Raw genomic sequence first — 12,843 nt, 5'->3', positions numbered from 1 at the left:
GGTTGTCGCAACCAGATGTTGGAGCCCAGGAGCCAGACGCCACCGTCGACGACGACCCCTACACCGGAGGTGCCTACTACTACGTGATGCCCGCTGACGACGACCAGGAGTAGTTAGGAGGATCCCAGGCAGGAGGCCTGCGCCTCTTTCGATCCGTATCCCAGTTTGTGCTAGCCTTCTTAAGGCAACCTTGTTTAACTTATGTCTGTACTCAGATATTGTTGCTTCCGCTGACTCGTCTATGATCGAGCTCTTGTATTCGAGCCCCCGAGGCCCCTGGCTTGTAATATGATGCTTGTATGACTTTTTTTATTTGTACAGTTGTGTTGTGATATCTTCCCGTGAGTCCCTGATCTTGATCGTACACGTTTGCGTGTATGATTAGTGTACGATTGAATCGGGGGCGTCACAAACCATCTGAACACCTTGTTTATATTTCAACGGAAGCACAAACCAGAGTAGCATCGTTACCTCTGCAAAATATTTAGCTAGCCCAAGCATGAATTTTACAGGATAACACACTTTCAACTTTACATAGCCTGTTAGCTCTGAAAAATATTTGTATATTGCAATCAAATTTAGACGAGAACACACCCGGTTTAGCTATGACCAAAACAGCTAACTCGCCACGAATCAAGATCAACCACACTATTTGTTGGGCATAAGTTACCTGCACATCCGAGAGGTACTGGGCCAGGGAAATTGTTCAAAAAACTGTAGCATGCAGCGCGTACTAGAGCATCCAACCGTGGCTGGCAGAGAGCGTGAAGGGGTAATGGTCAAACCAGCGACGCAGAACACCATTAGCAGAGTTGATGTGACCACCACGCAAACCAAGCACCACGTCGTCGAGCCTACCTGCTCTAAGGAAAGTTAAAAACACTTAACCCCGTCACCAAGGCCACACGCTCGCCGTATGCATTCGCCCCCAAAGGCGCCCACTGTCGCCAGCCAGAGAGGTCACCCGTCACTAGGGCCTCTTGCCGAACACACTGAAAAAATCGCATCATGCTTTTTTGCTCTGAATGTCAACTTCAGAATTGTGACTTTCATCTTACATTATTAAATTCAATGACAGATTCATCTTCTTGGCTCTAATGCACACTAGTTCATAATGAATCCATAGAGTTAGGACACTTGGAATTACCCCTGACCCTTGGCAAATTTTATTTACTATACTACCAAGTAGCCAGGCACAAATAAGGATTCTACCCGTCAGGCTCATGCAATAAATCTTTTCAGAATCAATAGTGAATGAAATTCAGAACCTGCGCCTTCATTTATCCAAGATTCCTCACAAAGTATACGACTGTTACAACTTCAATTCCCAATTGGGCATTAACACAAACACCCCGTGGGCACTCAGAATGAGATCCAAAGATGGATTACTAAGGTTCACACAAGCCTTGAAATTATGGAAACAATCAGATCAAAAACATAATGGTTACCTGCTAGGAGGAAGGGGCTAGCAACAGAACATGTGATGTAGTGTGAGAGGAGGAGATCACAGCCGCATGGAGAACAAGGGCAGCGTGCTCACTATGTCCATGCGTGTGCAAAAAAATAGGGAAGCGCACAAACCTTACACCCGGAGGCCGTGATGGATGCTTGTCTTGTACAGTCTTGGCAACCGTGCTCCAGCCTCGAGCCAGAGCTGCCGCGACAACCACCCGTCGGCCGCCGCGCTGCCGGACAACGCGGCCACACGCCTGATCACGACGTCACTGACGTCATTGACTTTCCCGCAGAACTAACCCGCTGAGCACCATGCCGTCGTCCAGCAAACCAGCCACAGCCACCGCCACTCTCCGTCAAAACTGCCGCTCATCTCGATTGAATAGGAACGTGGGAGACGGGTCGTGGCGTGGGCTAGCTATCCCAGTCCCCACAAGGCCACAATCGGGAAACGGTTTGTAGCCGATGTGCAAAAGAGGTGAAAGTTTATGTTTGTGTACATAAAAATTACATCGTGTAAGCGGTGGAGCCTGGCGGTCAGCCGTAAGGTTACGGCTCACCATACGGGGTGCCACCGGGGCGGGTTCGCTGGATTGACCAGGGTGAGAATTACTTATTCTTCACCCTGGGTCACTAATAGACTTTATTATATATATATATATATATATATATATATATATATATATATATATATATATATGCCCGTGCGTTGTACCGGGCAAAAAAGATCTTAAAAAACTACTGTGCCTCCCACTATGTGTCACTTCCAGTATGCTCATCGCCAGTGAAGGGCGTGTGGATCTTTTTCCCCGGCGGGTCTTCCGGATCTATTATGTTTAGGTTTCCAGGGGATCTGTCCAAATTCAACCAGTTTTTGTGGTCTTCGGAGTTTCTACATGTCATCTCATGGTCTACATCAACAACTTGGCAGCCCCTTCTTCCATGTTTGTAAGGACACGTGTTACTTAATCTTTGGCCTTAGACCTTTTTGCAAAAAAACAATAGAAAGGATGTTTTTTGAGAACTGTATCATTTGTTACATATTATTCCAGAGTTTAATAATTCATGTAAAGTTGTACTAAACCAGCGACAAGTGATATAGATCGGAGAGAGTAACTAAATTACCGTGAATTCAAAATTTAATAAGATATATATGTTTCATACAAAATTTATTAGTTACTTTTGTTCTGAGAAGTATAACTGAAATTTTAATAGTAACAAAAATAGGTCAAAAATACATATTTGAACAGAGAAGTCTGCAACGTTTGTGGTTACATGGCTGCCTACTTGATACACTGTAGCAACGTTTATGATTACATGGCTGCCTACTTGATATACTGTAGCAGACAATACATAGTCCATGAGTTTCAGCTAGTTAAGCAAAGAAGATTTTATATATCATGTTGAATTAAGATGACTTTTTTTTTGAAATGGAACACTTGTATTCCATTACGACAAGGCTTGGTCGCTGGTCACATCACTAATTACATCATTGGGGCAATTGGTGAATCACTCACGGTACCCACCATCAGCTAAACTTGCACCTAAGGACGCCAGCACATGTGCTAGTCCATTACACTGTCTCGGCACATACACCACATGAGCCTCAATGAAAAGGGTCCTAAGTCTGAACTGATATCACTAAACAAAACACCCAGTTACGCCAACTCATAGTCGTTTGAGTTCATTGCTTGCTTAAGGACCATACAGTCAGTTTCAAAAATGACGCGCCCAACTCCTAACCTATCCGCCAGAGTCACTGCCTTGGAAAGAGCAACAACTTCAGCTTGTAGGGCATTGTGCAGATCATGCTGGGCTCCAGCCATTGCAAAACGAATGTCTTGAGCGTCATCTCTGTAGATTAGGCCCCAGCCTCGTTTATTTTCACCATATTGCTTGGAGGCTTCTCCCACTTATGCTGCCGCACGATCGGTTCAGTAGGCTTAGCGCTCAAAAACTCTTTCCATTCATTAGCGTGGTGACAGACAGTGTATCGAAAAGCTTCAACTTTCAGCCGTCGCTCCCCATGATTGCCCCTGTTCCGTTCCATACACCAACACCAGAGCAAAGCGATGGATAGCAGCTCCCTCTCCTCTGGCAGGTCAAGGATTATAGGCATAATTTCTTTGGCAGATGTACACTGGAGCAGTCTAAGTCTGATATCCTCAAACAACAGTGCTCGCCATCATTGCTTGATCAGTTTACAATTAAGAAACAGGTGGCCACCATCCTCAAAGTTGGAGAACTGCATATAGAAAGTGTCTTGCCACCGTCGGCGCTGTATTCGGTAAAGGAAGTTATGTGATCCTTATAGCATCTTACGGAAGACACTTATGCGGCAAATTAACTGCACTAAAATCAAACCAAAAAGAAATATATTAAGATAACTTAAAGAATTCCTGATCCTAGCATATATGCATTTTGCTATCTTTCAGGCATAAAAAGTTCTAGCAAACTAAAATCATTACCAAGTAATCATAAGTCTAATCAGTTTTAGGTCAGGCTGGTTCACTAATAACTTTGAAAAGGAGGAAATCACACATCACATAAAAAAGTGCTAGGAGACAAATAAGGTAAGTGAAAGAATTTGGATTGTATGGAATATATTGCACTTCATTTAAGCATGAATCTAGAATTTTGCAGAATATACATTGCCTAGCCATGTAATTAGAGTCCAAAATATATGCAATTAGTTTAATTACATATAGTTAGTCATAATTGCATTGTGTTGCAAACACAGGAACAAGTTTCTAATCCATTTAATCATACTTACAAAGTATGGCAAGTCATCTCCCAGTTTACACGTCCTCTGAATCTAAAAAGGGTTAATTGGATAAATGCCACTCCAATTCTGGTAATTCAGAAAAATGCCACTCCAATTTGCAAACTTCGAAAAATGCCACTCCAATTCTCGGATACATCTGTCGATGCCACTCCGCCCTTTTGAGCTGGTTTTTTAAGAAAAAACGCTGACGTATACGCCCTGTATTTTCCGTCGGACGGAAATGCCCCTGCATCCATCTGTCCAGTCCGTGCGTATCTTCTTCCCCTTGCTACTCTCCCTATTTCCGCTCCTCTCTCGCCAAGAACGCTAGCCGCCGCCGTCGCCGCGCTGCTGTTGTTGCTCCACATCCAGGCCGAGCCCCTCCTGCTACACATCCCCGGCCACGACCCTGCTGCCCCACACCGTCCGCCGCGCCCTGCTGCTCCACATCTCGTCCCGCCGCCCTGCTGCTTCTCACCGCCGGGCAGGAGTCCCAGCCGGCACGCCGCACCCCAACTACCTTTCCAATCCGGCACCACAACTCCCCTCCCCCTGCACTATCTCCTGTGGTCCTTCCGCCGGAGCTCGCTGCCAGCCTCTTCTGTCCTCACTCCCCCCTGCCTCAGCTTCCTGTACTCCATCCGCCATGGCAAGGAGAGCTGTCGGGGCCATTGGAGGTGGAGGATGCAGCTCGTCGTTGTTATTTAGATGATCTGAAGAGTAAGAAGAAAGAGAAGATTGCAGGTGGCCTTGTTGAATTTAGGAGGAAGAAAAATGATGCAGGCTGCTTGTCTTTGAACGAACTGAAGATTGCTGAATGAAGATTGCACAATGGAAGATCGAAGAGCTGAAGATTGATAGTGCAAAAATATGTGTGTTGTAAACAGACTGAGAATGCAAAAATGTATGTGTGATGTGCAGACTTAAGCAGAAAAATGATGAGATCATGCTTGTAATGTGTGCATATCTAGTGGCTGTACTGAAAAAGATGTAACATTTCTATGAGTAATGAAGAATGTGTTATTTTCCTGTGCAGAAGAAGCATGATTGTACTGTGTAGAGGAAGCATGAAGTTAGTGGGAAAAATGAACATGACCTCGGCCGAAATACATATAATTTGCATCAGATGACAGGTCATAATATTTTGCATCAATAGAAGATGAACCAAAATAGTCTTAAAGCTCCGGTTTGAGCATCAACAATAGATGAACCAAAATAGCTAAGCTCCAGTTTAAGCAACACACATCAGGCTCTAGTTTGGCCATCAGGCTCTAGTTTGAGCATCACACACACACACACACACAAGTTCAACCTCTAGTTTGAGCATCACACGCATACAAGTTCCAGCTCCAGTTTGCGCATCACACACACATACATGGTCCAGTTCAAGCAAATTCATCCCCCAAGCCAATAAAGCAGATTTTTCTTGGTTCCTAGAGTTGGCTTGAGAACAGCATCACTGGTAGATGGTGTAACAAACTGCAGTTTTTTGCTCTTCTTCCCTGCAGTTTTCTCCTTTCCAGTACCTTCACTTTGCTTGCCTTTCCCCTTGACTGGAGTCTTCTTCTTGACCGGCGTCTTTTTCTTCTTGACCGGTGTCTTCTTCTTGACCGGTGTCGTCTTCTCCTTGACCGGCGTCTTCTTGACCGGTGTCGTCTTTTTAGCTGGCGTCTTCTTCTTGATCGGCGTCGTCTTCTCCTTGACCGGCGTCATCTTCTCCTTGACCGGTGTCGTCTTTTTAGCCGGCGTCTTCTTCTTGACCGGAGTCTTCTGCCTGCAGGTACATTAAGAGCAAATGTCGGAACTAAGTATTGTGTGTTCATAAATATAATTTGTGGTAAAAGAATGAACATAAGTTAGTATTATACCTTTTATAATTTGCTATAGGTTCGTCATCTTCCACAACTTCCTCCTCGGCTGCAGTAGCATCTCTCTTTCTGCATGATAGAAAAAGGTGAAATGGATTAGCAGCATGAACCCATTTGACGTAAACAAATTTTGTAAGTACAATGGCACCTTTTAGTAGGAGTGTGCTCCATTGGTGGTGGTTCTGCAATAACTAAAGGAGGGAGATTGCAAGTTTTTGCAAAGTGGCCATTTCGACCACATTTTTTGCATTTAACCACTTTTCTTCCTGGGTCTTCAAGAAATCCTCTAATTCTTTGAACCCTGGGCCTTCCAGGTGGCCTTTTCTCTTGTATAGGTGGGTAAACAAGGAATCCAAGGTCAACTTGCTCCCATTGTGTCCTATCAGTCATGGTTGGCAGTGCCCCAGCATAAGCAGCTCGAAATTTTGCCACGCTGTAATACTCATCAACAAAGGACTCAATCTTTGCGCCCCTCATTGAACAAATGAAAGTCAATGCATGAATGCAAGGCTGCCCAGAAACTTGAAATTTCCGACATGAGCATGTTCTCTGTTTTAGATCAACAGTGTGCCTCTGGTCATATGCTTTCACATCATATAGTGTAATCTCTGCCTCATGTTCGGTATTCCACGCCACTTTATGGGGCCCAATTGTTTTACTGAGTGCATTGAGCCTCTTGAGAACCTCGGGCAAGATTATGCCGGCCAAATACCTACCAACATGCCTCCTCACATTGAACTTCACCATTATTAGCTCTCTAATCCTATCTAGTAGCTCACACAAATTTAGCCCTTTCAAGTCTTTGATCTGCTTGTTAAAACTTTCAGAAATGTTGTTAGTGAGATAATCAACCTTGCTATCCACACCAAAGGCACACCTATACCAAATCCTATTGTGGTGTTTCTCAAGGTACTCGATAGCACTTGGATCAGCCTCAAATATCTTTTGCATATGCCATCTGAACTTGTGCTCTGTGAATCCCCTAGCAGCTGGGTACAAATGGTCAGTGTACACTTTACCATGGAATTTTTTCATAAAATTTTGGTATAAATGGCGCATACACTCCCTATATTCGCACTCGGGGAATACTTTGTCAACTGCATTTTCTAGTCCCTTGCAAGCATCACTGGAAATTACTAGCCCTGGTGGACATCCTACAGCCCTGCGCAGCTGCTGCATAAACCATACCCAGTTTTCTGTAGTTTCTGAATCAAATACGGCATATGCTACATAATACAACCAGTTGTGTCCATCAACTCCGGTCGCTGATGCTAATTGACCAACATATTTGCCGTTCAGTGCAGTTGCATCTACTCCTATGTATGGTCGACATCCAGCTAAGAAACCATCTATGCAGGGTTTGAAAGCTACAAAGACTCTATTGAAATAGTACTTATCTTTTTCCTTGACCAAATCAATCTCAACAATACTACCAGGGCATCTCTTCTCTATCTCTGCTTTCCAATTGAACAACAATTGAAAACTATCCTCATATTTACCATGCATTTGTTCCAGAGCTATCTTCATACCTGCCCAAGCTTTGGAATACTTCAGCTTGAAGTTGAAGTCACCCTCCAACTTAGTTTTCGCTGCCTTTGCTCCCTCTCCTGGGTTTTTCTTCACCCAATCAACAAGCTTCTCTGCAACCCAACCTTGTGTTGCCATTCTGCTGTCTACAAGCTTTGTAGTAGGGCAATTGTGCTCAGAGGGAATCTTCTTTATCTGCACAAAGATGCCATGATTAGTTCGCACACACAAAAACAGGATACATGTAGGATATAATAGTCATAAGAGAAAGGTGAGAAAATGCACAAATAATTACAACATGAGTAAGCATACCATGACAACTTGTTGATCACGCAACCTCGATGCGTGAATGCGCCAAGGGCAACTAGGATATGAGCAATTAGCCATGAATCTAGTAGAATCAGTCCTTACTTTAGCTAGCTCAAAGTCTTTTACCACAGCATGATGTCTTATTGCTTTTCTAAAGGTTACAATGTCAGGAAAAAGAGCCCCCACTTTAATGTCAGCATTATAAGGATCAGTGGCCACATTGTACTGAATAGGCATGTCAGTAACCTCTTCCTCCTGCTGGATAAGATGCTTAACATCAGAGATATCCATATCATCTTCGGCCTCCTCATCCTCAGCTTTCTCATCAGGTGTTGTAGCCAGTGCTTGCATTACGGCAGGTTCAGGAATGCTAACACCTACTAGATGTTCATCATCAACTCCAACATACTCCTCCTCGTTATCAAATGGATCAGTGGAAGGATTTTGAAGTTCTTGTTGTTGGTCAGCATGTGGCACATTAGGCTGGCTTGTACTTCCAACCTCTGATGTGACACTCTCAACTATAGGAGGCGGTGCAGGCTGAGTTGGCGTTGTTGGACAATTAGTAGTGTCGGTCTGGAGGTATGCTTGTGCATCATTCGGCTGGATTATATTTCATAATTTTGAGTGCCCATGACCAATGGATCATCATTAGGCACAACACTAATAGGAACAAAATCTGCAATTTTTGATCCACCATTGAATACACTAGATCCAATTACATCCACCACTACCACACTAAGTGGCACTTTCAGCTCAGCTGCATACATATCAAACATCAAGTAGTGCTGCTCATCATGCAACAGCCTGACATTTTCACCCAACACTTTGTCAAAATATGAAACTGACACCAATTGATTAGTGCCAATGTTCAACTCTAAAGCTAGCTGGCGTGTTAATGCATCAACGCTGAACTTTTCTACGACTACAGTCCATAGCAAATTCCTCCCCTTCACATAAATCTTCCTACCATCAGGACTTGTACAGAAAAAGGCCTCCACAACAATTTGTAAATTAAAAGCATTGCTGCCACTGTACCTATGAAAATCATATGGGTAATCAAACATCAACAATTGGGGAAGAACTAAACACACATGCAACAAATCGGTGGAACTTGAGCATTTTTTCTACAAACTTACTGAGAATTCGGGGCCGGGGATGACATTGTTGCAGGGTTACTTCGAATCTTCGGCAGTGGCACTCGAGGATGCGCGATTCAAGTGGCCTCCAGCATGGCCACCGCCATGCTCGCTTGCTGGTGGTGGGGCGCTCAACAGCAAGGCGTCGGCTGGGGCTCCTGCCCGACGGGGGGAGAAGCAGCAGGACGGCGGCACCGGGATGTGGAGCAGTAGGGCGCGGTTGACGGATGTGGAGCAGCAGGGCGGAGGCTCGGGATGCAGGGGAGCAGGGCGGCGGCGGCTAGGGTTCTTGGGAGAAAGGAGGGGAATGAAGAGAGGAATGCGAGGAAGACGATAGGCACGGGGCTGGACCGGTGCGTGTTAACCAGATGGATGCAGGGGCATTTCCGTCCGACGGAAAATACAGGGCGTATACGTCAGCGTTTTTTCTTAAAAAACCAGCTCAAAAGGCAGGAGTGGCATCGACAGATGTATCCGAGAATTGGAGTGGCATTTTTCGAAGTTTGCAAATTGGAGTGGCATTTTTCTGAATCACCAGAATTGGAATGGCATTTATCCAATTAAACCCATCTAAAAACATGCACCTGCTCTGAACTTTTTCACATTTGCTATGCTGCTCCCAATTTGCAATTGGTTTCAAGCAATCAAAAATGGAGTGGAGGGGAGTAAATTTTTCATAAAAATATGACTGCTAAAATAGAATTATCTCTCCCTCTCTCTGTGTATACATGCACATATACACAAGCAAGCAAATCAAACTGCAAAACTGAAACTGAGCGTACTAATATCACGTTCAGAGGTGAAACTGAGGAACCTCAGAGGCTCAGAACATACTAAAAGACCGTAAGACTCTGATAAATTACCTTTTTTTACAATTGACAGGAGGCAAGGAGCAAGGATTTCCAGTCAAGAACAGAGCAAAGAGCTATTAACATGATATGAATACTAAAGAATAATTCAAAAAATGTCTACTTTTGTGGTATTATTGATACCACTCTAGTTGCACAAAGAGTGAAGGAGCTCCGTTGGTTGTAGTATGTGTGAATCTTTCTTTGCCTAGATCATGTGTAGCCGAATAATTTCCAACTCCCAAGTCCCAAACATTTGCTCAGTGATGGACTAAACAAATAATAATATTTGCAGTTATAAGATGTAAATATTTGTCACATTATTCATGTAAAAAGCTACTTTGCAAGCTTGTCTTCTTCACACTCAAAGAGTAAATAAACGAAACATTGAAATTGACGGCTATCTACAAACATACTCCCTGTGTAAAATAATAAGACCTTTTAGATCACTGAGTACATGATAAGCAAGAACATAATAGATCATCCAAGAAACTAAATCCTTGACGACTCCCAACTGACAGCATGATGTTCCTATATACATGAGCTATTGTAGACCCATAGAATAGCATGTTACATAAATAAATAAAACACTTGGCCAAGTGAAACACTTAAAACCAAATACCAATCGTAGTGACTTGCGGTGTTAACAAATATATGATCATTCTACTCGACCAAATGAAATGGGAGTATTTATGCAGCTCTACTTTAACTGAGTTGATGTGACTGCAACTCCATTATTAATTAGAAGCTAAATCTGAAGTACTCACTCAGTTGAGCAGTGGTTAACCCACTAAGATTTAGATATGAAGCGTTCTCTCACGGATTGGTTTATCAATTAAACATCGCTCTAGCTAGGTAAACCGCAAAAAAAAATCAACACAACTTTGTTAAGTACTTCCAGCTTAAGGTTTGCAACATGTGTTTGATGCTCCAAACCTATCATCTATGTTTAGTTGTGCTGCCACAGATATCCGTACGGACCAGCCTGCTCCTTGGTGGCTGTGTGTACTCTAGTATGTTGTTTCTGACCTAAGACTTCAATATGTGTGGTTCCTCCTGTAGCTAGATCTCAAGCTAGCTATGTTAGTCCTGACTGATTGTACTAACAACATTTCCTTTGAGCTTGATGTTTGTGCCATTCTGATGCCAACTTGTATTGTTGTTTTTGTGTTGAAATATGAAAGCTCTAACAAAAGCACAGCAGACCAAGCAGATGGCAGTAATACTATTATTACTCATTTGAAAATATCCTCCTATAACTAAAATATTTATCTTACACCTATCCAGCAAACTATGTATCATGTGTCTTCCATAAAAAAATTCCAAAGAAACATTGCGGATCAAGTAAGATAATCTATATAATCTCACATAAAGGAAATCATCCATCCTTTCATTTGGTTGGCCACTTCTATTTCAGGAAGTATAACCGGGAAATTGATCGTAGTTGTCAGATGCTCATAGTACAATTCATTTTTTTATCTGCAAGGCTATATAAAAGGCTCTTGATTAGGCTAGTAGCAGAACTTACTAATGTGCGCGCTCGTCAATCGGCTAGTGTATGTATCAGTAGAAAGACTGCATCATGCCATTAGGAAGTGGTACGTGCATGCATGCAGGACTATGAGTTTGCATATCTATGTGGCATCACAGAATGAATTCATTATCCATCATGCTAGAAATTTTGTCAAGACGTGTTAGGCGAGCAAACCTGGAGCTTGAGTCCATCAGCAGGGCGGCCATGTTTAAGATTCAGGCCAGTAAAAATCCCCCAGCTCGTTTTTATAACCTATTGCCTATTCCTTCGGTGTTGAATCAACCGATCCATGGCCTGGGTCTACTGTCTAATTTGTCGATCCGTGCTTCCAGTGGCTGTCACTTCCTTGAATAATCGGGCGCACAATTGGGAGTATCTCGCAGCGCCTAGAGCTCTTGGAGCAAGCTCTTCGACGATCGCCTGGAAGAAATCCACGCCCATCCACGTCTGGAGCCCTGGAAGGAACACTACGATGTGTCCACGGCCCATGTGTTGGCGGCCTCCATGAACACGGCGGTGCCGCCCACATCAGCGTCCCTAGCTGCGATGGCGCCTGTGTCAAACTCGAGCACGAGAAGCAATTGAGTAGGGGGTTCGGTCGAGGGCATCAAGTCTGCACCGGATCCCTCTGTCTCCGGCGCCCTGTTCCTCCTTTCCAAATCTGCAATTCATTAGAACGGAAAGGTAAATTTCTCAAGTTCAGTACCCTATTCAGAACAGAAAAACAAATCTGCTTAATTGGGATGTACCTTATGCCGATGTATATACCCTGTTCCTCCTTTTGAAATCTGTAATTCCATTCTTTCCAAGTCTACCAGACTGCTTAATTTACAAACAAAGAAAATTGTGCTGCTTGTCATGGAAGAGATGGAGGCGGGGAAAACAAAACCATAGAAAACATGATGCGTGGAGGGGTTCTGGACGCAGGCGGGTCCTTGGCCGGCGGTGCTCGTGCATCAGGCGGCCACGGGCGGCCACCTTGGCCGGCGGCGCTCGGGAATCGGATGGCCATAGCCGTCTCTGTGCATGCCCGATGACGAGGTAGATCGGAGACGGGGCAAATTGATCCGGTAATTGTGGTCCGAGAACCGGTGGCGGACGACGTTCTACGACGACGGCGGCGCGGATCTGAGGCCATGGCATGCTCCTATTCTTCCTGGGGACAGAGAGATCGGGTGATGAGCGAGGTGAGAGGAGACAGAGGAAGAGGAGAGGGAGCAGGGCACGACGGCACTCATCTCCGGCGAGGATCCGGTCGCCGGCGGATCGCGAGGTCGAGGCTGCGGCGTGCTCGGGAGCTCGGCCTAGGGCGGGTGCGGCGTACGGGCGTCGCTCCACTGGCTTCGGCCCAGATGTTTTACTACGGGTACAATTTCTAAAAACAGGAGGACCTTTTTGC

General features: G+C 44.4%; 1 protein-coding gene across 3 annotated transcripts; it reads right to left on the bottom strand.

Annotated features, from left to right (window-relative positions):
- Nucleotides 1–5,389: 5,389 nt before the first annotated feature.
- LOC125521459 lies at nucleotides 5,390–12,843 on the bottom strand. Of its 3 annotated transcripts, XM_048686506.1 has the most exons (6): nucleotides 12,194–12,842; nucleotides 9,063–12,105; nucleotides 7,927–8,961; nucleotides 6,236–7,809; nucleotides 6,088–6,156; nucleotides 5,390–5,993 (listed from the first exon to the last, which is right to left on the bottom strand). In XM_048686506.1, the coding sequence occupies exons 3-6, from the start codon at nucleotides 8,272–8,274 to the stop codon at nucleotides 5,615–5,617; spliced, it is 2,370 nt and encodes a 789-aa protein (XP_048542463.1). In that variant the 5' UTR covers nucleotides 8,275–8,961; nucleotides 9,063–12,105; nucleotides 12,194–12,842; the 3' UTR covers nucleotides 5,390–5,614. The 3 variants fall into 3 exon arrangements, with proteins under 3 accessions (XP_048542463.1, XP_048542464.1, XP_048542465.1); XM_048686507.1 differs by lacking the exon at nucleotides 7,927–8,961 and having other exon boundaries at nucleotides 12,194–12,843; XM_048686508.1 differs by lacking the exon at nucleotides 7,927–8,961 and having other exon boundaries at nucleotides 11,619–12,105; nucleotides 12,194–12,843.

This window comes from Triticum urartu, chromosome 7 (genome assembly GCF_003073215.2).
Source record: "Triticum urartu cultivar G1812 chromosome 7, Tu2.1, whole genome shotgun sequence".
Taxonomy (NCBI): domain Eukaryota; kingdom Viridiplantae; phylum Streptophyta; class Magnoliopsida; order Poales; family Poaceae; genus Triticum; species Triticum urartu.
Note: the sequence above shows the minus strand (reverse complement) of the source record. Positions and strands in the feature narration are given on the sequence as shown.

Excerpts from the sequence above, each read along its gene's own strand:
- LOC125521459 (XM_048686506.1), bottom strand. The coding sequence starts at position 8,274 with ATGCAAGCACTGGCTACAACACCTGATGAGAAAGCTGAGGATGAGGAG. Across the intron at positions 7,810-7,926 it reads GTGATCAACAAGTTGTCATG|ATAAAGAAGATTCCCTCTGA; the intron begins GTATGCTTACTC and ends ATCTTTGTGCAG. Across the intron at positions 6,157-6,235 it reads GAGCACACTCCTACTAAAAG|AAAGAGAGATGCTACTGCAG; the intron begins GTGCCATTGTAC and ends TCTATCATGCAG.